Consider the following 27,111-nt stretch of genomic DNA (forward strand, 5'->3'; position numbering starts at 1 on the left):
ATATGATTGCCTGAATGTGTCCACATTTCTATGTGTCAGTACATGTAGGAAGGAATGAGTTTGAAAAAAAGGAAATGAAATGGAACCATCTATCATTCTAGCTCCGCAAAGAAATGATACAGCAAGTCCAAAGTAAAGGAAAGTGAGATCCAATGACCAACAGCATTTAGTCTGAATATCAAACTTGCTTAAAAATGACTTCGTATCATCTTCAGAGCTTAATAATTATTCCTAAATTTTCTTTTCTAATGCTGCAATAAATACCTGAAAAACATTCTAGCCTACGAGTTTAGGATGATAAACATTTGGAAACATGCATCCTACAAAAGACACGCAGGCTTTAATGAAAACCTACCTGTGAGTACATGAAAGAGCTTGATTATTATACGCTGACTATATTATTATGCTGCTCAGGGAGCAGAATAACAATTTGAGGTAGGGAAACAAAAGCACATCTGTTTGGGTTAAGTAGGCAAAGACATTCTAATAAATGTATTTTAGTTGATTTATTAAGGACAAAGCACACGTTTCTCTGCTCTGCTTTAAACTTCTTTAATTGCTTTGAACTCTCTGTGGTCCTTCCATTTTGCTTCTATGTATCTTCACTATGCAGCATGTACTAGTGCCCTGATGTTAAATGCTGGGCTAGTTATCTGAAACCAGTATTTGAACTTCACTCTTGCAGCTCCTGGCTATAGGAATCATAGAATTGGAAGGGCCCTTGGCGGTCATCTAGTGCAACTCCTTGGCTCAATCCAGGATGAAACTACAACTTTCCTGGCAGATGCCTGTCCAGCCTCTGCTTAAATACCTCCAGAAAAGGGGAGAGCTGGTCACCCCTCCAGCAATCTATTCCACTGTTGAGCAGCTTGCACTGGTAATATTAGTCAAAACCTGCTTCTCTACAATTCCCATCCACTGCTCAACTTTTCACTCTGCTACTTCTCCTTTCCAGTTTTTCTCCTTCTCCCTATTCCTCTCTCAATCTACTTCAAGCCCACTCACTTCCTTTAGATCTTCAACTGGTGGGTTGGGACCCACTGGTGGGTTGCAGTCTGGTCCAAGGTAGGTTGCAAACAGGAGCACTACTATCATTGAAACATATGGTAAAAGGTTAAGAAATGGGTCTCCAAATACATGTTTGGGTTAGATGTGGGTCCTGAGTCTGAACAGGTTGAAGATACCTACCTTAGATGACTTTCTTCTTGGGCCCCTGGCTCCTCCCTAGCAGGCAGCTCAGTCGGTCTGTTCCAGAGGCATCATCACCACTATCAATTCCCTCAAGTACAGTGGTTCTCAAACTCCCCCCTCCCCATGACCACCTTAAAATTGTTGATGGACCACTTAATGATTTTACTGTCTCTTGCGGTAATTTCAATGTGGTGTGATAAATGCTATAATAATTTTTAATTGTAGCATATCTTTATGCTGTATTTTACTGCCTTATAATTTGTATTCCATAGAACTTCAATGCAATGAAATAAAATAAAATAAAAAGAAAAGAAAAGAAGCAATAAAATACCATTAAAAATCAGTAGGAATATTTAGCATCAACGTGCCATGGGCCACCTGAATGAAGCTTGCGGCCCACAGTTTGGGAACCCCTGTCTTAGTGCATTATAAGTTTCTATGGGGTGAGCACTTATATATTTAAAGCTCCAAAGACAGAAATATAAGTTGCCTGCCCTCAAAAGGACACTGAGTCTTTTCTGAAAGGGCAAAAAGGTTTCACATCATTACACCTTTAATTTACCTTCATACTCTGCTTTCTTGGTTGCTTCCAAGTTTCTCCACTCTGTTCCAACAAGTCTACTGAGCTCTCCAAATGAATAATCTGGGTGCTGAGCTTTAATAACCGCTCTCATCTCACTACTAAATAGAATGTAACCACTCATGTTGATCTTCCTCTTTGATCCTTCCTTCTTTACACTGCCCTTGGCAGACTTGGGAGTGGACTATGGAGAAAAAAACACACCTATGGTCATAAATGCGTAACAGAAAATTCTCAAGTTAGAAAGTGAAGGCTAGAGAATCTAATCCTCAATTTCTGACCTTTTTGTCTTCATGATCATATTTTTAAGCTGATAATGGTACAGTCGTACCTTGGTTTTCGAACAGAATGCGTTCCGGACGTCCATTCGACTTCCGAAACGTTCGGAAACCAAGGTGCAGCTTCTGATTGGCTGCAGGAGCATCCTGCAGCCAATCGGAAGCCGCAGAAGCTGTGCCAGACGTTTGGCTTCCAAGGCAAAGTTCGCAAACTGGAACACCTATTTCCAGGTTTGCGACGTTCGAGTTCTAAGCTGTTCATGAACTAAGCTGTTTGAAAACCAAGGTACGACTGTATTGGATCATTGTCAATGAGGCAAGAGTATTTGGGTGGGCAAATCTGGGAAGATGGCTGCCATATCTAGGAAGTGGTAGTTGCCTCTTGGGTTTACAAAACCTGGGCAGCACTGCAGTATATCTGCCATTAATTAATATTCTTCCAAATTACTTTTAGAACTTTCTAGAAACTGCAAACAACCCAAAAGCGACTTATTTCTTATTTGGTTACCCAAAAATTTTCATTTACATGAGTTGCTGCACCACAAATCACAATTTCCCCAGCATTAAATGGCATTAAATGAAAGACATAACTTGAAGTCACATGAGTTACAAAATTATTTGTTCTCAGTATATTTTAATTGATTTTACAAAAGTATATATAATGTGTATTCAATAGAAGAACTCCAAGCAGTTCCTTTTAAAAAGAAAATAAATTGTATATTGACAAAGTAACATTGAAGATTGCATTTCTGGTATATAGCTCACTACAGCCAAAACACACATCTTTTCAGCAGAGGAGGAAGAGGAGGAGGGAAAGGTCTCAACTATGTGATTTTGTAAAAGACGTTACCTGTGGAGGAGTGTATGGCATTATATCCAATTCATTAGAAAGCGGACTCTGAAGCTGAGGCATCGTTGGCGCTTCTGTAACTTCACCTTCCTCTTCTGCAATCTCTTCGATCTCTTCATCACCTCCTTCCAGCTCAGCAAATTTGGCTTCTAGCTGCTGAATCTTCTTTTCCAGAAGGGGAGATGGCTCCTTCTGAGGAATTATGGGTTTCCTAAGAAAGTATTCCATATGAATAAAACCCCTCTCTGCACAACATAGGATAGAATTCAACGCCACACTAAGGGGGATCCATTTGTATGCCAAGCAAAAACACTTGTGCTGTTGGAACACGCTCTCCTCTCCCCCCACTGTACCCTGTTCTGGGAGGGGGGGTCTCCTGACCCTGCTGAGATTTGGGGAGAGTGGTGGAGAGGAGAGGAAAGAATATCCTGTTGCACTAGTGGGACTCATGCTGGTTTCCGTTAGGGTGACAGCTTAGTTGTATCTGGCCCATAATTCCTAATTCTGCTTTACAGTAAGTGTTGCATCAGGAAGTAGGAACGTATTTTTTAAAAAGTGGCATGTTTGAAAAAGGTAAGCAGCTGTTGTTTGAACCCAATTTTGAAACTGCACAGAATAATTATTTAGAAATCTTCCATGAAGTAGGTGCACACCACAAAGAAAAGAATAGCTTTGGTAGCCAACTCTAAGATGTTTGCTAATGTTAAACTTTTCTAGCAATGAAATCAATTTTTCTAATTGCAAATCCTTCAGTGAAAAGGATGTCGTTCTCTACAGCCGTTATCTAAAATGATAATATGCCTATTTTTGTGCAGTGATATTTTAAGTAAGAAATACATCTTGGCAGAAAATAAATGACTATATTCAAGTTCACCATTGCCTATTTAAAATAATGTTGTGAGCTGTTGCTTTGGCCGGGGGGAGGGGGATGGCAGGCTGTATGCCTGAGACCCTTCTAATTCCTGGACCCAATACAAATTCGATTTCTGGAATAGCCAAGTTAGCTTCCTGGCGAGGTAATGGCCCTCTATGTTCAATGGATCTGAAGATGCTTCAGTTTATACCACTACGTTTTATAAAGGACATTTTTTCCTACAGTCAAATCAACTTAAAGATCTCTACCCCCCTTATCTCCGATAATGCTTTAAAAGCAAAAACATCGTACCTAAAGTAGTAAATTTCATCATCTACTACTTTTGCTGAAAGAGAAAACCTTTTCAATCCCTTAAATTTCTTCATCTGTTTGTCACTTTCATTATAGCGGCTTTCACAGAGGAGAACATCATTTTCAGAAATCTCAGTTGGCCTACAGGAGAGGAAGTCTTTGAAAGACAACACAGCACACTTTCCTGAAAGAGAGAAAAATAAAGTAGCAGCGTTTTCCACACTAACAGTTTGAAAGCGAATTTTTGTTAACAGGCCTGCATACTTTAAACCACCAAAAAGTTCATGACAATATACTGACTCATCACACATAGCCTACAATGGAACACCTAAGCCTCATTCCAGTTCACATGTTGCATGTGACTAGGGACTCCTGCAGGGAATGCATCTCCTATGCACATTGACACATCCATGAAGTTAAATGGATATGATGACAGCATTCATACATGGATCTCCTTTGCTGGATTAGGACAGTGCTTCCTTGCTGGATCTCTTCATGACAAATACAGTCGTACCTTGGTTTTCGAACAGCCTAGTTCTCCTGAATGATCGAAACCCGGAAGTGACTGTTCCGGTTTTTGAACGTTCTTTTGGAAGCCGAACGTCCCATGGGGGTTCCACGGCTTCTGATTGGCTGCAGGAGCTTCCTGCAGCCAATCAGAAGCCGCGATTTGGTTTTCGAACATTTTGGAAGTCGAACAGCTTCTCCTCCCCTTAACAGAGCCAATTTAATTTCACACGAACAAGAAAACCATTCACTTAAGAAAATTTAAAATAACTGTATGCACCGTTCAAGTCTAGTTGATTATTTTGTTCAAAAGCCTTTATACTTCTAGTAAAGTAGGCAATAATGTGATACAGGTAGATTGAGTCAGCAGCAGCAGCTGCTGTTTAGGATGACCATAGTATTGCCAAGGGCCATACACAACACAATGAGAATGTCCTTATCTAGTAAACAACCTACTGGATTTCAAAGCACATTTATTTTCCTCTGTTACTAGTTCTAGAAGAATGAAAAGGGCTTTTAAAAACCCCCAAATAAATTTATCATACAGAATTTATTATGTACTAGATACTCAGGTTTAATGAGTTATGTATACCATACCCTAACATGAAACATAGCAAGAACATGAAAGAAATGGAAATGATAGCATTGGAGTGATTCCCCCAGCCCCCAACTGTACTGTTCATTCAAAACACAAAAGTTATAGCAAAAAACATCAATACTATTTGGTTACCTAGAATGCATGTCATGGGGCAGGTCTCTTCTAAGTTACTCAAAAACACTTCCTTCTTGTAGAACATTTTAGTTGGCTCATGTTCAGTTTCCTCTGGGTGTATAAAGATTGGACCAAAGAAATAGGCAGCTCCATCTCTTACCCACATTTTTTCTATTCTGAAAAACAGAAAAAGATTTGCTTCAGAGTATCCCAAGATAATCGCCAAGTCAAAAATTGAGCCATTCCCCCCAATTACTTTACGGTTTTATTCATCTTTTGCTTTTGTACATGAAAGACTTGAATCAGTTTTCAATGATGCAACTATATTTATAGAGAAAAAGGGTACCTGCCAACTCGTGGTCGGACTAGACCGTGTGATTTTATGAAGACGCAATCCCCAACCTTCAGCCACATGTCATTGTAACAAAGCTGTTCATAGTAGTGACACCCAGGTTCTCCATTTGCCATTTCTACTGGAACATCTTCTTTGTCCTATAAAATAAAAACAGACTTAAGAAATGGGGAAAGTTGTGCAACTCTTCTTAAATAAAATGGTACATTAGGTACTCAGCCTCATCCAGAAGCTACTTGCATAAGCAGGGACTGTGACATCCAGACCCCCAGATCTCTTTTAATATGCCATTCAGCATAGCAATATGGCCACTGTTTGATCAGTGGGGTGCAAACTTTTCAGCTTGCCAGACAGAACAATCCTGACTCCTTTCCCTCCCTCACAGTTCTGGGGATTCTCCTGAATATGAGAGGTAGAGCTGAGTGTCATCCACATACTGGTGATGCTTTAGTCGAAACCTCCAAATAACTTTCCCATGTAATTTCATGTGGCTGTTAGATGTGTATATGGGAGACCCATGTACAAATCAGAACTGAAGCAGGTAAAAGCATCAGCTATTCATTCCTAAACTGATAAACCATTTAAAATACCTACAGACAAGCACAAAAGTCAAAGCATTTAATGGCCAGCTCTTCAAATGTGTATACCTTTTCAAGGCTAAGGGCGTGGTCTCCCACTTTGATATCCTCAGACATTTCAGTGTGCTTTTCTTCATCAATTTTGTCTGTATTCGCAAATACTGAGGCAACACGAACCACAGGCAAGGGCACGTCTCGAGGAACAAATCGTACAGAGCTAATTGGCATGGTCCATAATTTAATCTTCTTAAAGGACTTGGTCTTCGCAGAATAACGTGATTCGCAAACGTAAACGTCTTCATCTCTAAAGTTTTCTGGGCATAGCTTAAAATACTCCTAGTCAATGGGGAAAAATAATCATTCAGGAAAAAATAGCTCATCTTGCAGAAACACGTAAGTTCAAAAGCCATTGTTTGTGGTGTTTTCTGGAGCAGTGTCCAGGCTCAAATGGCCACCAATGTCCTGTAAATCTGAAAGCCCACAAGTTCCTACCAGGTTGCTCTGAGATTCTTAAACAAATGCCTTTCCTCCCTACTTTACATGCTCTATAGACCTGCAGACCTAGGTAGTCTCCCAAGGGTACAGAAATCATTCCCTTATCTTTCAGTGGCCTCATTTCATTTCCCAACTGATAAGCATTTGACTACTTGAAGAGGGCATGATGGGGAGAAATTTAACAAAACAGAAAAAAGATCTCTACCACAACAAAATGCTAATATTTGATCAGCATCGTGTTCATCCAGATACATAACAGAACATCTAGCCTATTCTTACCTTAACAAACATGACCACACATTTGCCAAGAATTTTGTTCACGGGGACTTTGTTGTAATAATCACTTTTAAATACTTCTTTCTCCAAAAACTTTCGGGTTGCAAGATGGAATGTTTCATTTGGTCGATAAAACCAGCAGCCGTACAACCATTTTTCTCCTAAAAACAAGAAAGTTTTGTGATACAAAACAACTGTAACAAGTTATAAACTGATCCGCGGATCTTCTGCACCAATAAAATGGCTGAGATAGTGCTAGTTTGTGTTCAGGGAAACTGCATTTTAAAGTCTAGACCTGCAAAACTGTGGGACAGTTTCTCTTTGCATATTGTGATTGCGCAAATCAAAGACAGACCGTAACCCTCAATTTTTTGAAAACTGAAGTTCACAAAATAAGACATTTGAGAAAGGATGAGATGCTGGTTGTCATTCATGCTGCACAGAACAGAATGGTGACTGTACCACCAGTTAACATGGCAATCACAACAGCAGTGCTGTGGGGGGAGAGAAACGTGACTCTTTGTTCTTAGTGAGAGGTGTTGCACTATGCTTGGGGTGCAGATGTGGCCTTGAGGCATTTGGGCATAGCATGGCTCTAAGCCTGTAGCTCAGCCACAATCACCACCTGTGTTCCTCCCTCAGGTTTCCACTAGCTGTCCTGGGGGCGAAGCTAGTCAGAATGAAGTACAGCTGTCTCCTCTCAGATCCACACGTACCGCTGCGTCAGGCAGGAGGAAAAACTCAGGGAAATGGACCTGCTTCCTACAAGTTTTACTCCCACCTGTGTCAGCTGACGACACGTGACCAGTGCCATTGGCTACAGTGTCCCATGAAACGAATTGTTAGGGATCACTCTACAATCAGCCAGTGCTGTCCTTGCATTGAATTATTTCAATAATCTATCAGTTTGTTAGGGAAATCTCATGGTAGTGGTTCTATTACCACTTAATGAAATATGTACTGTGTTTACAGGAGCTGGTATCTGGATATAAGACAGGGCATAGGACAGCTGCAGCCACCAGCATTAAGAAGACAGTCTTTCTTACCAGCCGAATCCTCCCACAGTCGTTCAATGCAGACTATGTGAGGTTGCAAATTGGCTTCTGCGGGTTCAACATACACATAATCCCCAACATGATACATGCTGTTCTTAAAGCTGCAATCCTGGCTGTATGTCCTGTGTAAACTAGACAGTCCTGATCCTCCAGAAGAATCTTCACTCTTTTCAGCTTCTTATTCAACATAAAAGAAAACAGTGGGAATGACTTACAGTCAGTTAAAAAACACGGGACTGCTCGCCTTGTAACACTTTAAACACCAATGATTTTTCCTGTAAAGGGTGACCATTTCCTCTTAGAAAGAATTCCTGGCACCAGCCATATCAAGCAATATCCCCCCATCATCATGCAATGCAAGGGAGAGGCGCTATTCTTGCCACACAAGGGGTAAGACAGATTCCACCCCCCAAATTATTATTATTATTATTATTATTATTATTATTATTATTATTATTTTATTAAATTTTATTCTGTCCTTCATCTGTAGCTCTCAGGGAAGTTCACAACACAAAAATACAAGATAGAAAACATAACATTACAAACCAATAAACAACCCTCCCACAAGGCATTTAAAAGGGTATTGGATGTTAATTAGCCAAAGGCCTGGTTAAAGAGGAATGTTTTTGCAAGAAGCATGCCCTGATCACTGAAATGGGCCTCCGAAGAGGGGTGAGGAGGGGAGAATGAACAGGAAGAAAGCATTTCAGACTTGGCAGTGTATTCAAAATGGTGTGGCAAGGTGGGAAGGGGGCCTGTGGCCAGTTGTACCATCAGGACTTTGGGCAGACGTCTAAGGCCCCACATAGCAACACGAGCGTAAGGGTCCCCAAGTGCAGCAGGTCTGGCTTACCACATTTTGAAATGAAGTAATGCATATTACTGTTTAAAAAGCTCCCAGCTCACATACATATAATACCAAGCGTATATAAGTTACTAGTGCTTGTGACACTCCCCTATTACAGTGATCACTGTTGCCAGTGATACTAATACAATCGCTACACTCACAATATATTTACCATGTGCAAGACTTGCAATTTACCAGCTGAGTTGGCAGTTTTGAGCTCTGCTGAACAGTACTTCCCTCATGACTGAATTACATGTAGGGGCAAGCACATCTGAATAGTTCAGTGAAGGCTGTGTGGGAAATACACATGTTGACAACCATCTGACCAATTACTTTTCTACATTTGACGGTATCTTACTGGGGAAGATGACCCAGAAGGGTAGATTGTAAATTTGGCATTTTCCTTGTCTTCCATCAGAGTGTCAAGGTGAACAAGAGAGCTGAATGACACAAATGTACAAATCACCTCATTTACGAATTCATCTTATACTGCCCATCCTCTCTCAAGCAATGTTGATAATGCTGGAGAAGGTTCACCTATGTCTCCTTTCAGTGAGTATCTGCTAAATGAAGAGTGACAATGTGCAGCCGTTTAAATTAAGTACAATTACCTCTCTTCTCTTCTTCTCTTTTGAGTTTGTCTTCTTCCATTTCCTTAGGAAGCTTTTCCTTCTTCTCTTTTTCGACATCATTATGAAGATGCTTGGTAGTGTAGCTGAGGGCTGGTGACAACAGGATCTCACCATTCTTGCAGAGTTCGTCACGGATTTTGATAAAGAACTGTTGAAGTTCCACTGCATCCTCATAAATCTCTGAATCCGTCCTTTAAAGAAAAGATAAACTGCATGAAATGACAACATACACAAGATTACTGTAGCTGAAGCATGAATGTGTCATGAAAAAAGAAAAAAAGAAATTTCATTGTTTGCAACTGTTTTTTCCCCCCGACCCTGGTTTGGATGTCATGGAAAAGTGTGATTTAGTAAGCCAGGGTAGAAGTGCAGAAGGGGAGGAGGGAAAGGCAAGCTGAAAGTGTAGGGGCACAAGGCTCATTCTCTGGACAATAAACAATGGTTTAATTGGCTAGAGATTGTGACAATTCTACTGGACCAAAATCTTGCTATATCACAGGCGCAGGCAAACTCGGCCCTCCAGATGTTTTGGGACTCCAACTCCCATCATCCCTAGCTAACAGGACAAGTGGTCAGGGATGATGGGAGTTGTAGTCCCAAAACATTTGGAGGGCCGAGTTTGCCTATGCCTGCTATATCATCTCAAAATCTGCAGTTCTCATATCATGCAGTAGTATAAGTTGCTTTTTTACGCTTCTCTAAAACTTGTAGCACTTTTTAGTATGTATGTGTATATATATATGTGTATATATACGTGTATGCATGTGTATATATATATATGTATATATGTATGTGTATATATATATATGTGTGTGTGTGTATATATATATATATATATATATATATATATATGTGTGTGTGTGTGTGTGTGTGTTAGATAATCATCTGGCTTTTAACTAACTAAAACATACTTACATATTGCAAAATCAATGAAGGTACCTTTCTGAAAATATACCTTTCTGAGACATTAAAGGTACTAAGCATTGAAGGTAACAAGCAAAAGCTATTTATGGAAAGTTAATGGAAAGTGGTTTCATGCCTGCCCCTGGAATAAGAGTCCAATCCCGCACTAGTAACTTACAGACTCTTGTATTAGTATCACTGACAACAGTGATCACTGTAATAGGGGTGTGTCACAAGCACTACTAATAAAAATAACAAATAAAAAAATGTCCAGTAGCACCTTAGAGACCAACTAAGTTTGTTCTGGTATAAGCTTTCGTGTGCATGCACGCTTCTCAGTTGGTCTCTAAGGTGCTACTGGACAATTTTTTATTTTTTTATTTCAACTGCGTCAGACCAGCATGGCTAACTACCTGAATCAAGCACTAGTAACTTAAGTTACTAGTGAGGTTGATAAAGGTAAAGTTTTACTCACCGGTTCATTCTCCTTGCCCGCTCCAGCACTTCGAACATATGCTCTTGGAACAAATCCAATCTCCGGTAGCGGTTATTTTCCACATTCTTTCGTATGATATCAAAAGTCAGGGGTGGCTTGTTTGGGAAATTAGGATCAACACCAGGAATTTCAGCTAAGGAGTCACTGTAGCACCTGCCTTCATCATCCTGATGACTCATTACAGAGACAAAAAGGTTATGTATAAGTTCCTGGATCAGCAGTGTTACATTTGGGACATGAGAATCTTCATCTCCTTCTATGTCTCTTCTCGTTTCTAGCAAAACTTTGTGCAGCACCAGAGCATCTTTGTAAATCAAGGATTCTGGCTCATTGTAAGTGCAGGCATTATTGAACATCATTACAAAATCTTCAACCATGGCATCAATGTCCTGATACTTGTTGGCCATCATGTGACTTCTGATCTTCTCCATATCAACCGGCTTTTTAATTGTCAGGTAGTAGTCAGGAAGCTCCGATCGAGATGGAAGCCGCAGGAAAATTGCACTAAGCCTTCTCCCTCGCTTATCTGTATAGTTCTTCACCGCTTCGTATACTTCATTAAGTTTCTGTTGCATTGGAGTCATATATTTTGATTTTTTAGGGGAGATGCCAGTCTTTCTACCTAGAGGAACAAAATTTAAAGCTAGACAAAAAAAGCCAACATTCTTGTGGCTTCAGTTACTCAAATACTAATCTGGGTATATCATGTAACATTAGACACATGCAATTTAGTGTCTTTCACATCATAGCTCCTTCTCAAGACTTTTGTGCTTTCTATTTTCTCTCCTAACAATATGAAAACATCAGAATTTCTCTGTCTGCACCTCTCTCTCTCACACACACACTCACACACCATGGAAAAGGAAGTGTTTTGCAAAAGGAATCTGGAGGGCAACAGTGGACTCGGAGCATCTGGAGAGTCATGTGAAATAAGGTTAGGCTACAGGTCCTCCCTACAGGGACGCGGGTGGCGCTGTGGGTAAAACCTCAGTGCCTAGGACTTGCTGATCGTATGGTCGGCGGTTCGAATCCCCGCGGCGGGGTGAGCTCCCGTTGCTCGGTCCGAGCGCCTGCCAACCTAGCCGTTCGAAAGCACTCTTAAATGCAAGTAGATAAATAGGGACCACTTTATAGCGGGAAGGTAAATGGCGTTTCCGTGTGCTGCGCTGGTGCTGGCTCGCCAGCTGCAGCTTCGTCACGCTGGCCACGTGACCCGGAAGTGTCTTCGGACAGCGCTGGCTCCTGGCCTCTTAAGCGAGATGAGCACGCAACCCTAGAGTCGGACATGACTGGCCCGTATGGGCAGGAGTACCTTTACCTTTTACAGGTCCTCCCAAGCAGAACATAACATATTCATATTGCTTATGTCAAAATCAAAAGGCACACTCTCAAAGCTTTGTTGGAACAGGGCTTTAACGAAGAGAATTGTGTGTGCACCGGGAGATTCCTTATAATAACCTTACACAGAGCACTACACAGAAAAGAATGCTGAAGCCTCTTTTCCTCACTGCCCCGTAGATACACTGGAAACCCTGGATCATGGCCAGTAACTGCTAGTCCCAGCACAAAAAACTTTTCTGCATATAAAACATTCTTCATTTATTTAAAGTAGTTTTCAAATCCCAGAATAAACATCTTGCACAGCAAAACCATTTCAGTTTTTAGCAAAACAGTCCCAGAAGCTAACAGGGCTACCAATTGCAAGAGGTTATGGTAATAATGGTTTACAGGACATGTGCAGTGTTCAAAACTCCCATTGTTTTAGGTGCATTTTGTGACAGGGAATTTCATTAGCGCAAGCAGTTTCTGAGCTCTGGGCGCAGTACTGTGCTTAAGATTTCAGATTAAGACTGCAGAGTGGAAGGAAAGGAAGACCTTTTTCTGCCTCCCCACTTCCAGCTACTCTCTGAAGACTAGAGAAGAGACCCTCTTAAGAATATTAGGGGGGTAGGCAAGGGAAGAATATGTGAAAAATGAACATAATATTTAAGCTGCAGTTCATTCATTTTCAGCTTTGCATTCTTGTTATTAAAAAAGCGTGCCTAGACATTCCGTTTTTGCACCCATAACCTAGGTTTAAGGTGCTATTCAGCTCCTAGCTTTCATATCTCAGTTTCTAACACTGTATATGTGCTGGTCTTGGATGCTTCTATACTTTTTACTATTCTTACAACCCATAGTCAACAATACATAGTATGTCAAGCATTCTCAGTACTTTTTTCTTTGATATACAGTTTGTCTTTTAAAACAAAGCAGTACAAAAAATCTGCAAAAAATAACCCCACCGACCATATGATCTCCAGCAGTGGAGTAATAAAGCATAATGATTTGGGCCTTGCACTGTGCAAAAATACAAAATGAAAACCTTCCTGTACAAAATCAGTGCTCCTCTAGCGGAAATGGTAAGGGCCATTGCTCTATTACTAGTTCTGTGTTGTTGTTTTTAGAAAACAACATGATATTTCTGCAGCAACTTTTGATGAGGATCACAAAGTACTTTACATCTATTAATATCACATGGCTCAGTAGCAATCTAGAAACTGGGGAGAAAAAGAAGAACGATATGTTGCAAGAGGCATATGTGGGAAATATATAACTTCTCATGCTGTTCCCCAAATCTAACAACATTTCAGCTTTTACTGTTTCTCATGTTACAAAAGCTTAGAACAGTGCTTTAACACTTCTACCCTATTCAGGGCCAGACTGTCTCTTTCTTGGCATAAATGCTCTGACACAGTTCAGTTTAGGACACCTTTGCTCAGGACTCAATTATATTTTAAAATCTAATAAATATTTTGTCAAATTCGTCTTTATTTCAGAAGCAGATGAAATGTTGCAAACTACTCAGCTTAATAAGACTGCAATCTGTTAACATTTTATATTTCATTTATCAGGCTTGGGAATTTACAACAGTTCCTTACTTAATTTCAATTTAGGGGAAGCAACCTCATCATCTTCAAGCAGAGGTCCCAGCTCTTTCCTCTTTTCTTTAAGAATCTTCTCCAAGATATGAGCATCATTGTAAACCTATTCATCATGAAAATATTTATAAATAACAAACAGCAAATGGCTATTAGGATTTTACTTTTTGTTCTAATTAAGAATGAGGAAGTGCATTTGGTAATCTTGTTAACATGACCCAAAGCGCCTACCTAGAATGAGCTACAACATTCACATAGCAGCAGGGAAAGCTCTATCCCTGCACAAAGAAGATGTAGGATCAGGGCCATCTTTGCCATTAGGCAGAAGGTCATCCATAAATGCACTGGATTCCGGAATATGTAATGAGCCACCTAAGTGGGGCACAACCCTTTCTTCCACACGCCTCTCTTAAAGGCACGGGAAGCTCCATGGATTAACCATAAGGTTATATATGCAAGGCAGCTCACAAAGGATAAACAAAGGAGTTTATCTCTGGCATGCCAGATCCCAGTATTGCTAATTCATCAGTATAAGAAGTTAGTTTATTAGCTCCTAGTGCTCCACTTTCTCAGTATTGTTTAGCATCCTGGCAAAACTACACACAAAATATCTCCAACCCACAATATGGAAACCACTAATTGATAGTTCGCAAATTATGCAAAGGCATTTCTCTGGTCTCATAATCCACTCCATCTCAAGGTCTCATATTGATCATGGTATGTTTTTTATGGTTTCCTTTGCCACCCAAAGGTGAGTCTGAATAATATTTGGAGGCTGCTTTACCCAAAGGCTAAGGACAGATATTCATTTTTGCTCTTTTGTATGTGGAGATGGACATATTCTACAAGGTAAGCAAGGAGCATGCATATAAACTGCTATAAAGAAATTTCACAGCTCATACTTTTAGAAAACCAAAACATACTGTGAAATTCATTTAATGAAATATCAGCATAAGCAGAGGAACGCATGAGTGACAGCTATACAAATCTGGTTTGAACTTTCCTGAGAACGTACCTGTGAGCCTTCTTCATTATAATGCCTTGCGTTTCGAAACATTAACCTCATATCTTCTATCATAGACTCTTCCCCAACGTACTTGTCACTGCGGATATTGTGCTCTATTGTTTTTAAATCCATTGGCTCCAAGATGATTTTGTAATAATCTGGATAGTCTTTTTTGGAAGGTTTCACCATGAACAGCTCACAAAGTCTTCGGCCAGTGCCAGGCTCTCGTGCCTCAAGAACAACATTGTACAAAATTTTCATTCGCTGCTTCTTTATGTTCTTTTTGCTGTTAGATTTGAAAGGGGGGGGGGATACTTATTTATTAATTTTACCACCTATGTTCTCTAGGGGTTCACAGCTTCTTAAATTCAAAATTGAATGAAGTTTACCAATAATAATAATAATAAATCCAATAATACCAACAATCCATTACAAAACATTTAAAACTGTATAGAACAAACACATCCAACTCCCAAGAGACTGTGATCTACTCCCAATATAAAAAACTGGCAATGATCTAGCCATTGTCATTGGAGGGAGGAGGAGCGTGCGTGAGGTGGGTGAGCTTTTTGGGGGTGGGATTGCACAGAGCTCTTCAGCTTTTATTTGTTAGCTTTTGGTAAACTTTATTTAATCCCACGATCGATAAGGGTCTCGCGATCTACCAGGATCAGCTGGGGATCTACTGGTAGATTGTGATCTACTGGTTGGACATGCCTGGTATAGAACAACAGCTTAAACTTTTTACACCAGCATAAAGCCTGAAGGGGTAACTTGACTGAGAGAGCTAAATTACCACCAAAACTACCATTAAAAGGCTATTATAAAGGTATTGGTGGGAGGGAGGGACAGGAAGCTTTTCACCTGGTGCACAGCCACCAGGCAAGCGTTTTTGGGGAGGGCATGGAATACATGAAGTGCCACCACTGAAAAGGCCCTGTCCCCGGCAGACACCTGCATTACCACATTAAGCAGGGGAACCTGGAGAAAGGTATCGGATGAAGATCTTCAAAGTCTTGGTGGGAATACCTGGGGAAAGGTGTTCCTTCAAGCAGCCTGGCCCCAAGCCATTACGCAGTGGCAGCTGGTGGCACTCACATGACCTCCTGTTCATTGGGAGGTAGAGGGGAAAGTGCAAGGTCAGCGCAGTGCAAACAGGAGCACGGGACTGGTTGCACAGGAGCGCTTGCACAACGTCAACCTCACCCTTCCACCTCGCAGTAAGCAGCAGTGACACAGGCGACAGGAGGTCAGATGAGTGCCACCGCCTCCTCGTTGATCACTGCTGCTGTGAAACAGACCACTGCTCTGTTCAATGCAGCGGCAGCAAGATGTAACATGGGGGAGAGGCACTTCACAGAGAGGTTTCCTAAATCACTCTGTGAAGTGCCTACCTCCACCCTGGTTATAGATGACTGCAGTGAGGTTTTGCAGAGGGCGGCGACACTTCAAAAAAGCAATCTCTGAAGCTCTCCTCTCCTTTAAAAGGGGTTATGGCAAGCGGGGAGGCAACAGGTGATGAGGTGGGTGAGTTACAATTTCTCTGCTTCATGACCACCCAGGTATCAGGCTGGTTGGTGCTACAAATAGAAAAACTATTAATACTGTGAAGATTAATATTGAACACTTTTAAAAATCATGCTCTGAAAGATTTAATACAGGCTTCTTCAACCTCGGCCCTCCAGATGTTTTGAGATTACAATTCCCATCATCCCTGACCACTGGTCCTGCTAGCTAGGGATCATGGGAGTTGTAGGCCAAAAACATCTGGAGGGCCGAGGCTGAGGAAGCCTGATTTAATAGAATGAATTTCCTCTCCCTCCCTCAAGCACAATGATCTGGTATAAGCAGTGCTTTTTTTCTAAAGAAAATGTTCAGGGGCACTCTCATTTTCCTACTCATATTGAAATACTGCCCCTCAATGAGGCCAAACTTAGATTCACAAAATGTTTAGGGTTATGCGTCCCCCCAGAAAAAAAGCACTGGGTAGAAGGAACTGCTAAGCTAACGAGGTCAAAGCAATGGTGGTGAAACTAATCTCAAAAGTGAACTGTGATGTTGCATTCACAGTCATATTATTCAGAGAACCTCTCCCAGTATTATCTGAAAAGAGAGTAAAATGGAAAGATGAAGCCTCCTGTCCCACCTTCTAGGGTCTTCAAAGGATCCCAACATTTAGAGGTTTCCTGAACAATCAAGTAAGGCATTTTCCAACCACACTTAACCCCTTAGTAGATACACCTTTCTTTCTGATTTAACAGTTTACTTAAAAGTAAGAACTGTGTTCAATGGGGCATATTCCCAGCTAAGTGCATAGGATTGATTGCAGCCTTATCCATCTATATGGTATTGTACCTTTTAACAGAAAATAGGAATAGTCAGATAAAATACCTATGTCAAACATCACATTTAAAATTTCTTATCACCTCAGCATATGGACCAGGGTATAATACCCTTTTTTTTTTTTTGCGAACTGTATATTTACATATTTGATAGATCACCTTGTCAATAAAGACACAGCTGATAACTGGCTTTAAATAACTGAAAATTAAATCAAATAATTACTAATTATTATTAACAGCAAGTGCATACCTTTTTCTTTTTGAACTTCCAGCATCAGATGTTGCAGAAGAGATCATACTGTCTCCATCCTCGATATCATCTCTTCTGGCTAGCTCCTTCTTCTTTGCCTGAAAGAAAACAAATCCCTAGAGTTAAATTCAATCCACTGAATGTCCCCTGAATGCATGAATATTTAACAGTTCCAGAGATAATGTTCATTCTGAAATGCAGAAATATAGTAGTAGCATCAATAGAAAGCCATTCAAGTTACATGTATAAAGCAAAATATTAAATACTGTACGCATAATATCTAAATAATCAAGCTTATTCCAGAACAGCAAGCCTTCTATCTAAGCTTCTATTGCAAAATGTCTTACTAGCTATCAGTTACTCTTAATACATATATCTTGAAAGCTGTATACAATGTCTTCTTCAAAAACCTGATTTAAGATTACCAGTGCAGAAAATTAGTTTAGCAAGATTCATTCCTCATCCAGAATATTCATTTGTATTTCTAGCCATATGGCTATCAGTTAAAAACTCTCATTCGGAAACATATAGAAGAATAATGCTTAGAGTTTAAACACAGAAATAGCACCAAGAAGAATTACTATCACAGCAGTGTGCCAATGCAGATATAAATGCACCAAATGCTAGCTCCTGCAAAAATAACCCCAGAGACGTAGCTATTTGAGTGTGAAGTTTTACCTGCATAACCTGCTGCATTTTCAGTACTCTCTTGTAAATGGCAGAATTTGGGACATTATAACGTTTGGCATTTTCAAACATCAAGTTTAAATCGCATTCCAAATGGTCCAGAGTTTCATATTCATGGTTCTTTAGTTTTGTTCTGTAGAAGAGATAATCAGTCCCATTTCATTGGTGCAACAATTCCTGTTACTTTTTTTAATAAAACATAATCTACTAACTTAAAAGTGCTGAATTAATATCCTCCCCATTCCCCCCCTTCCCTCCTCAGCTAGTGCCGGAGGAGTTAGAAAAGAAAAAGAAATTATTCTAATGTTTCCCAATCACATGACAAAATCAAGATACAGGAACATCTCTCATATGACACTAGAAGGCTTGAAATGTGATTTTAAATGCCCTGCATGGGGGTGAGGGAACAACCTGTCATGAGGATGCACACACTGCCCCTGCCTCTCATGCTCCCATCCTGGATGCTTAGCCCCAGTCTTCCCAAGTATATTTTGGAGGAGTATGCTTAGAAATCTTAGGGTGATCAGGAACCGGACAGTGCAGGGTTTCAGATCACACTGAGACTTCTAGCTGAGATCGCTTGACCATGGTTCACAACTAGGCCTGGGCGATCTATCAATATATCACCCAGGACTGGTTTGAGGTCCAAAGCATGAAGGTGCCTTCACCCAGTGGTATATCATGGGTGAAACCACCGCTGCCCCTGAGTGAGCGGCACTGGTTTCACCCTGGCACCTTGTGGGACAGGGCCTGATGCAGCTTGTTCCTCCCTCCACTTTTCAACATTGCAATGTTTAACTGTATCACAATGTTTGGTTGGTGATACACTGCGATGCTGAAAAGCTGGTATCGTCCAGCCCTATTCACAACCCCACTGCCCTCTTCACATGCTTGCTTTGAACGTCTCATGAAAACTAAAAAAGAATGGGCATGTTAACCGTATATGAACACTAGTGCTTTACTTGAAAATAAACAGTCAGATCCTTACTGCGATCAAACATAAAACAAACGTATTAGAAAAAGAATCAGGTGAATTGTACTTCTAGAGATATTTCGGTTTATCAAATCTCAATCGTTCATATGTAGATTAAAGCATAATTAAGGCTAAAGTGAAAGAAGGGTCATGTGATTACTTATGAATTAATCATCTACCTTTATTTGGATCACCTTAAAGCTTATATATGATATTATGCTGGCATTCCAAGGGTTTAATATGTAAAGAGACTCTTCACTCTCAACTGCTAAAACAAGGAGCTTAAAATCTTGTACATACACACATACAGGATTTAGGAAAAATCATACAATCTATCAAATACAGTCATTAGAAGAGCTGACTCGTGGTTTAAGATTGGTAAAGAAACTGTTCTTGAAACCATCAAACATTATGCCGCACCAGTTTTACCTGATTTGCTGCAATGAAATAGGCATTTTGATTTGTTGGTAATAGTCAGGATACTTTTTCTTTGAAGGCAAATGAAAAAAGGGTTCTGATATGAGCTGACCCTGGTTGTTCCTGCAGTTCCTAACGATATCATAAAGCTGATAGAGAGGGTTGGAAGTATCCATAAATGAAGTTATGCTCTCGGCTTCAGACTCCCCTTCTTCATAACGGGCAGCAGCTAGAAACGAGGAAAAACAATTACACAATTTCAGCTTATTTATCTGTTTTAAATGGGACACGGGTGGCGCTGTGGGTTAAACCACAGTCTAGGACTTGCCAATCAGAAGGTCAGCGGTTTGAATCCCCGCGACGGGGTGAGCTCCCGTTGCTTGGTCCCTGTTCCTGTCAACCTAGCAGTTCGAAAGCACGTCAAAGTGCAAGTAGATAAATAGGTACCGCTCCGGCGGGAAGGTAAATGGCGTTTCCGTGCACTGCTCTGGTTCGCCATAAGCGGCTTAGTCATGCTGGCCACATGACCCGGAAGCTGTATGCTGGCTCTCTCGGCCAATAAAGCGAGAATGAGCGCCGCAACCCCAGAGTCGGTCACGACTGGACCTAATGGTCAGGGGTCCCTTTACATTTATCTGTTTTAAATAGTAAATGAGTTAATATTGGATTGTTCAAAGAAGAATGCAACTACTTTCTGCTACCTGGCTGGTTTCATAGTTCTAATAAGAGACTGAGACCTTACACGTTTTCTATGATATATGCTGCTGATTCTCCAGCTTCAAAACAGTTTTATCTGCAGTTGGCTGGAAGGATCAGGTAGTTACTTATTCATTCACTATCTACAGGTAGGATTGGACATTAAAGGACCAATACAGGCAAATCCAGGAAATGTGGAAACAACCATAAATCTACTAATGTGGCAGCTTCAAGAAACCAGGCAGGAAACTATGATGAAAGAAATGCAAAAAGCACCTGCCACATTACCCACATTTGTCTTTGCTGGCCCTAATCAAAATTAAAAAACGTAAACTCATGTGGAAGAAAAGGCTATGGCCATAAGAGAAGCAAAATATAAACAGCCACTGACCACTGATACAGGAATATCAATAATATAAGCAAATTAGAGAAGAGTTATTTTTGTGCTGCGTTCTGTGAAAATTATATACTTCTCAGCTCCATAAAGCTGAAATACAGGAACAAAAATATTGAAACTGACAAAGAAGAATGAAAAGAGTCAGTACAGAGCAGTGCTGGATTTACATATAAGCTAAACAAGCTATAGCTTAGGGCCCCACTCTCTTGGGGGGCCCAAAAAAAATTAAAGAAAAAAACCCTGGATGTACATTTCCAAAATATAAGATAAAAAACAAATAAAATAAAATCCACATACAGCAACAGTGTTTTGTGTTGTGTAAGCTCCTATGATGTAAGTAATGGGCCCTGCCTGCTAGCCTGCTCCCTAAAATATCACTGGTTTGCTCATTTCTATATATAGGGTACCTACATTCTGCATGGACTTTTCAACAATTAGTTTGATAAAATACATACTTCGTTATGTGCAAATGGCTTTAGATACCTATTAGGTCCATAAATTACCATATAGCATATATTCAACACAAAAGACAGTGACAATTTGTTGTTGACAAAGGACAGCTAGACCTATAAAGGGCCCCATTACCTTCAGTAGCTTAGGGCCTTATCAAACCTAAATCCGGCCCTGGCACAGAGACACTGGCAGAACACTAGAAGGGTGAGGGGGGATAGACTAGCATATTTACTCTAAAGAGAACAAGAGGCATGGTTAAATAAGTGCTCTCTCATTCCTGAGATGAGAAAGTCTAAACGTAGGTATTTCCTGCAAAGCAATGTAAGATTTAAATTTAATATGCACTATTGTTCAAAATAGACCCGGGATTAATGTAGTTTAGGGACAGCCAATGTGGTGCCCTCCACTTGCTTCTGAACTACATCTTCCATCAGCCCCAGTCAGCATGACTAATGGTCAGGGATTATGGGAGTTCTAGTCCAACAACATGTGGAGGGCTGTCCAACATGCACTTTTATTAGATACTAATCTAAAAGGTTGTCACCCATTTTAATCTGAAAGGACAGGAGGGCTAGGAACTCCACAAATGACCTTTTCCTAAAGATATTGACCTACCAGCCAAAACAGCATCTTCATCGCTTTCAGATCCATATTGCAGTGCCATGGTTATTGCTGATAAACGATCTCCTTGGACAGCTCTTTTGTTACTGTGAATTTAAAACAAAACAGCTATTGAATGAAAAATTCCCTGGGGAGAGGAAGAATAAATCTACATTTAAAACAGGAGCATTTATCTAAGTGATACAATAAAAATAAGCATATAGAAGAAGGTGTGTGTGTGTGTGTGAGAGAGAGAGAGAGAGAGAGAGAGAGAGAATTATATTAATTTGGTGATAGAATTTAAATTTATGAACCGGCTTTCTTCCAGCTAATGTTTCAGATTTATAGCCCATGAGTTCTTCTGAAAATAAACTCAAGCTAATTTTAATTGTGATTAAAAGTGCAGTTGATAATTAAACTAGTAAAGCAGTTTTAATTATCATGCATTCGTGCTGAGGAACTAGGCTCAGCAGTAGGCAGATTACAAGACTGCAGCTTTGTAAGCGTGTCAACTTAATGAAACGCTTTATATGGGAAGAACTGTCTTGCTTTCCAGCTGATACACTGTTTTCTCAAAACAGTGATATTTTAAGCTTATTATACATTCCATACGCTGTGACTTATGAATTATTTAATGTAAGAAAATATTTGAGATGTGCAATGCTGCTGTCTTACAACAATACTATTGGCATTAAATGCCCAGGACTGCAATACCTCAAGGAGTGTCTCTCCCCATATAAGCCAACCTGGATTCTGAGTTCATCCTCTGAGGCCCTTCTTCATATGCCTCCTCCCTGAGGGGTCTGGAGGGTGGCAACAGGAGAACAGGTCTTTTCTGCAGTTGCTCCCCATTTGTGGAATGCTCTCCCCAGGGAGGCTCACCTGGCACCTTCTTTATATATTTTTAAGCATCAGGCGAAAACATTCATTTTCAACCAGGCCTTTGGCCAATTAATGTTCTACAGGCTTTGAAATGTGTTTGGGGGTGTTATTGTTTTGTTGCTTCTGTTTTGACTATTTATTTGTGCTTTTATCTTGTGAACCATCCCCAGATCTTTTGACAAAGGGTGGTATATAAATCTAATAAAATAAATAAAATGAAATTATGCAAAGGGAACCCCCTCTCCCCGCTCAAAATCATTTGAACACACACACACACACACACACACACACACAGAAAGAGAGAGAGAGAGAGAAATTGAAACTATTAGGCTCTGCTGAGTTTCCAAGGTTCTCTACTAGGAGTATTACCCAAATAATGAAATCTTGTTTAATTGAAGAAAGAAATTTGCTTAACGTTGCATACAAATAAAACAATAATTCCTTAAGAATAAATCAGGAAAGGGCTCTTTGTCCCAAGTCCTGCTTATGGGTTAGTCACTGTGGGAGACAGAATGCTGGAATAGAAAGGTCTCTGGTCTGGTAAAAAAAAGCTCTTATGCACTTGGGTAATCAAATATCACTGCCTGTTGAGAAGGGTCACTGCATTTATTTTACAAACATTTTGCTTCTAATTCAGGGATGGGGAAGCTTTGGCTCTCTGGGTGTTGTTGGCCTCTAACTCCCATCAGCTTCAGTCAGCATGGTCTATGGTTAGGCATGATGGGAGTTGTAGTTTAGAAACATCTGGGGAGAAACAGGTTCCCCTTCCTTGCTTTTACTGAATTTGTCACTGACAGTTCTTTTTGCATTTCACTGCTCTCTCCTTCATTGCTTACAACCACTACCACCTCTGTGTGTGTATTTGATGAGTTGGGTGCTAGTCCATGAAAGTTTATGGCACTGTATATTTTGCTACTCTTTTAAGGAGTCCCAAAACTCTTGTTTTGACTTGTGGAAGTATATTTTGGCAACTGAATATTTTCATCTACAGAACTATTCTACGTAATTCGATTTTAGGAAATCAAAGAGGTTGCTGTAATATTTCCAGGAACCAAACAAGCTCATTACTTATTTTTAATTTTCTAAAAATTTCTTCCACATGTAAGTGAAATGGACCGTTCTGATTTAGAGATTGGAGGAAAACAACCAACATAATCTATTATAAAAAGTGGATGAACTGAATAACATCCAGAGATAAGTACTCACCGATAATATTTATTAGCAGCATTTCTGTCATCGACAACACTGCCTTTACCCTGTGAGGAAGGACCTGTCAGCTTGGAAGCAGCCAAATTTGCAGTCCTTTATGAAGCATGAACAAGCCAGAGAAAGTGAAAAAAAGAAATCCACCAGACAGCCAAGATGATATACAGTTAGGATGAAGTTTTTTTACAGAATAAGTATTGAAATATAAGTTAAAAAGGGTTGTGCCATTACATTTTAGTGAAAAGGGTTATGCTAAATGTTACTGAACTTCCTATCAAGGTGAGAGTAATGCATTTTAGGAGCCACTATCTAATGCTAAAAGTGTTTCTTCATCTGTACTATGAGGTTATTCCCATTAATTTCGCACAAAGCAGATACAATGGAAACTGCAGCCTCCATATTTAGTCCAACATACAGTAGAAGCAAAGTCGTCTAAAACTGTGCTATTTTGAAACTGGAAGGAATTACACATCCAAGTGCAGTGTATTACCAAATAAAAGCATCTGTGTTAGAGGCAAAAAGCCATGTCAAAGTCAATTCTCAAGCAAACTGCGTTGCAGAAAAGCAACAAGAGAAGGTTTCTAGGTTCATAAACACAATAAGTAGTTAAAAAGTACAGTATTTTAAGCTCTGAGATATATGCAGGAGACACAAAGAAGAAAAATATACAAGAAAAACTGAAGAAAATTCCTGTCATTACCATATAATCAAAAACCAAGCAACTGCATAGCATTAATAAAGAGGGATGTTAAAGAATTTGAACGACAAGTTCTTGAGGTACATGAGCTTTGGGGCCTTCATGCTCTCACTTCAAAATTTTGCAACAAAAAGAAATTCATATTAAAAATTTCAAATGGACAGTTTTTAAGCAGAAGGGAATTACAAAAGTGAGCTACGTCAGAAATTTCCGTACCAACAGCTTTGTAGCCCAATATTCTGTATGTTTTCTTGGAAGTCTTACTAGTATCAATTGGATTTTCTACCAAGTGTTCACAGGACATCACAATGTATTTTTGGAAACATGGGAATAAGTCCTCTACTGTAATGCACCATGAAGATTTTGTCATGGTGGTCACCAAACTTCTGATTGGGATTAACTGAACTGACTTATCGCCACAAAGATGGAGGTCAGGCTAAACTGGCTCTAGATAGCACAGGCTGAATTTCTATGGTTGTGGAAAGACTAGGCCTAGGCGAAAATATAATCCTTTGGAAAGAGGAGGAACAGATGTTCCCCAGTAGCATCAACTGCAAACAAGGTCAAGATAAGATTCAGGTGGGTGTTGGTCTGACGCAGTTGAAATAAATAAAAAAAATGTCCAGTAGCACCTTAGAGACCAACTAAGTTTGTTCTGGGTATAAGCTTTTGTGTGCAGTATAAGCTCTTTCTCAGAAGGGTAGTAGGAGATGGGTGATTGACTCAGAGGGTATGGTAAACCTGTTAAGGACTGTTAATGACTGCAATTAGTCCCAAAGGAAAAAGGATGGGATAGTATGCAGATGACCAAAACCCCACCCCACCCTCCCACTATATATAAGGGTCTGGTGACTTCTGTTGCAGTGTATCTGAAGAAGTGTGCATGCACACGAAAGCTTGTACCCAGAACAAACTTAGTTGGTCTATAAGGTGCTACTGGACAATTTTTTTATTTATAAGGTCAAGATAAGTTGAATATGGGGCATTTGGTGTCTGGCCTGTTCAGCAGAGTCCCAACGCAAACCTTTCCAATGGCTCAGACGGTTGTGAAAATCTATGTTCATTAACAAAGGAAGAAACTGGCTGTATGATTTCCAGATCCAGCTGTTTCCCCACAAGTTAGGTTCAGAGATATTGGAAACTAAATACTATAATATATAACGTGAGTTAATGTGAGCTAATATTTCTCTGTAGATTTTTTTTTCTAAAGTAAAGAGAAAACTTGAATAACTTTATATACTTTCATTCTGCCCACGGTACCTGATTCGGAGACTTGATTTGGTCAGTTCAGAATGCTCAATTTCTGCTTTCTTCATATTAAATATTTTCTTTATTGCATTTGCATCCTGTTAATGAATTGAAAATGTATTTTATTTATTTTTAAAGGCTAAAGATGGCATCATCAGTATTTACGGACAAATGTTCCTTGAAAGTGTATTTAAACAATATGTAAGATAACTTCATTTAGATAAAAACTTTTCATAAAGAAAGGAAAGGAAAAATATCAATATTTATGTTGTATTAAACAGAGTACAGGACATAATGCAGTTGTACCTTGGAAGTCAAACGGAATCCATTCCGGAAGTCCGTTCGACTTCCAAAATGTTCAAAAACCAAAGCGCAGCTTCTGATTGGCTGCAGGAAGCTCCTGCAGCCAATCAGAAGCCGTGGAAGCCCTGTCGGACGTTCGGCTTCCAAAAATAGTTTGCAAACCGGAACAATCTGTGACGTTCGGGAGCCAAATCGTTCGGGAACTAAGCTGTTTGACTTCCAAGGTACGACTGTATACAAAGCAATCTAAGCCCCAGGTGCATGGCGGCGCTTCTCTGTTGTGGGAAAGACCACATGCACAGTACAGGTTCCTGTTAGGTCGACAGAAAATTCCACAGCATGGTTCTTCCATGGCATGAATCTTCCACTGGTAGTATCCTTGCCAGCTATAGGTGACATTAACCCCCCAAAATGGGGCAAGCCATGTGTGGTTCAGAGGAAGCCTTGGCTCTATTGGACACAACCCCTTCAATCTCCAGAGAAGCCCCAGAAATGTCTCCCACATCCCTACAGACTTGAAATTGGCATTCAAAAATTTCCCCCTTTGGAACTAAGTTTTGGAGAGTGGAATGAGATAAAAAATTAAGTGCTGCATGGGGACAAAACAGAGGTAAAAATCCACCCCCTGCATTCTTGCCTGGCTGGTGCATGGCACCATGATTTTGGAAATGGCAGCTAATCCACCATTTCATATCCTCCCCTGTCCCTAACTCAGAACTGCACTGATTATTACAGATCTTACTGTTCCAAAACCTGACAAATGCATTTGAATAAAACACTTCATATTAAAATGCTAAGTTACTTTACCTTGAATACTTGAGACCCAGGTTCGTTGTAAGTTTTGGCATTCTTAACTAACAGGTCTATGTCCTTGGCCATTGCATGAATGCTTTTATAACTTCCATTCTAAGAACAAAAAATGGAACATATTATGTATGCATTAATTTTATTTATTATTGTAAAAGGTTGCAGTTCAACCTCTTCGTGGTTCTGTCAAGTTTTCGTCATTATCATGTGGGAGCAACTACTGTGCGGGAAATCATGGCACACAAAGCAGCGCGTAGACTAGGTCCAATAAATCACATGAAATGACTACTGTCTAAAGCAGCAATAAAT

General features: G+C 40.1%; 1 protein-coding gene across 17 annotated transcripts in view; it reads right to left on the bottom strand.

Annotated features, from left to right (window-relative positions):
* The window catches only part of PBRM1 (polybromo 1), a 58,960-nt gene that overhangs the window by 16,341 nt on the left and 15,508 nt on the right, over positions 1-27,111 (bottom strand). For 8 of the 17 annotated variants that reach the window (XM_080995351.1, XM_080995366.1, XM_080995361.1 and 5 more), the window contains 19 exons: positions 26,803-26,901; positions 25,705-25,790; positions 23,748-23,843; positions 21,675-21,766; positions 19,526-19,742; positions 18,115-18,256; positions 17,437-17,534; positions 14,854-15,130; positions 13,839-13,944; positions 10,897-11,560; positions 9,498-9,709; positions 8,031-8,216; positions 6,988-7,145; positions 6,283-6,549; positions 5,630-5,775; positions 5,302-5,459; positions 4,065-4,248; positions 2,900-3,110; positions 1,754-1,955 (listed from right to left, as the gene is read on the bottom strand). In XM_080995351.1, the coding sequence (XP_080851477.1) occupies positions 1,754-1,955; positions 2,900-3,110; positions 4,065-4,248; positions 5,302-5,459; positions 5,630-5,775; positions 6,283-6,549; positions 6,988-7,145; positions 8,031-8,216; positions 9,498-9,709; positions 10,897-11,560; positions 13,839-13,944; positions 14,854-15,130; positions 17,437-17,534; positions 18,115-18,256; positions 19,526-19,742; positions 21,675-21,766; positions 23,748-23,843; positions 25,705-25,790; positions 26,803-26,901 (3,601 nt within the window). The remainder of the gene's footprint in view (positions 1-1,753; positions 1,956-2,899; positions 3,111-4,064; positions 4,249-5,301; positions 5,460-5,629; positions 5,776-6,282; positions 6,550-6,987; positions 7,146-8,030; positions 8,217-9,497; positions 9,710-10,896; positions 11,561-13,838; positions 13,945-14,853; positions 15,131-17,436; positions 17,535-18,114; positions 18,257-19,525; positions 19,743-21,674; positions 21,767-23,747; positions 23,844-25,704; positions 25,791-26,802; positions 26,902-27,111) is intronic. The other 9 variants (XM_080995365.1, XM_080995356.1, XM_080995364.1 and 6 more) reach the window with 3 other exon arrangements.

This window comes from Podarcis pityusensis, assembly GCF_964106645.2.
Source record: "Podarcis pityusensis genome assembly, chromosome: 2".
NCBI lineage: Eukaryota > Metazoa > Chordata > Lepidosauria > Squamata > Lacertidae > Podarcis > Podarcis pityusensis.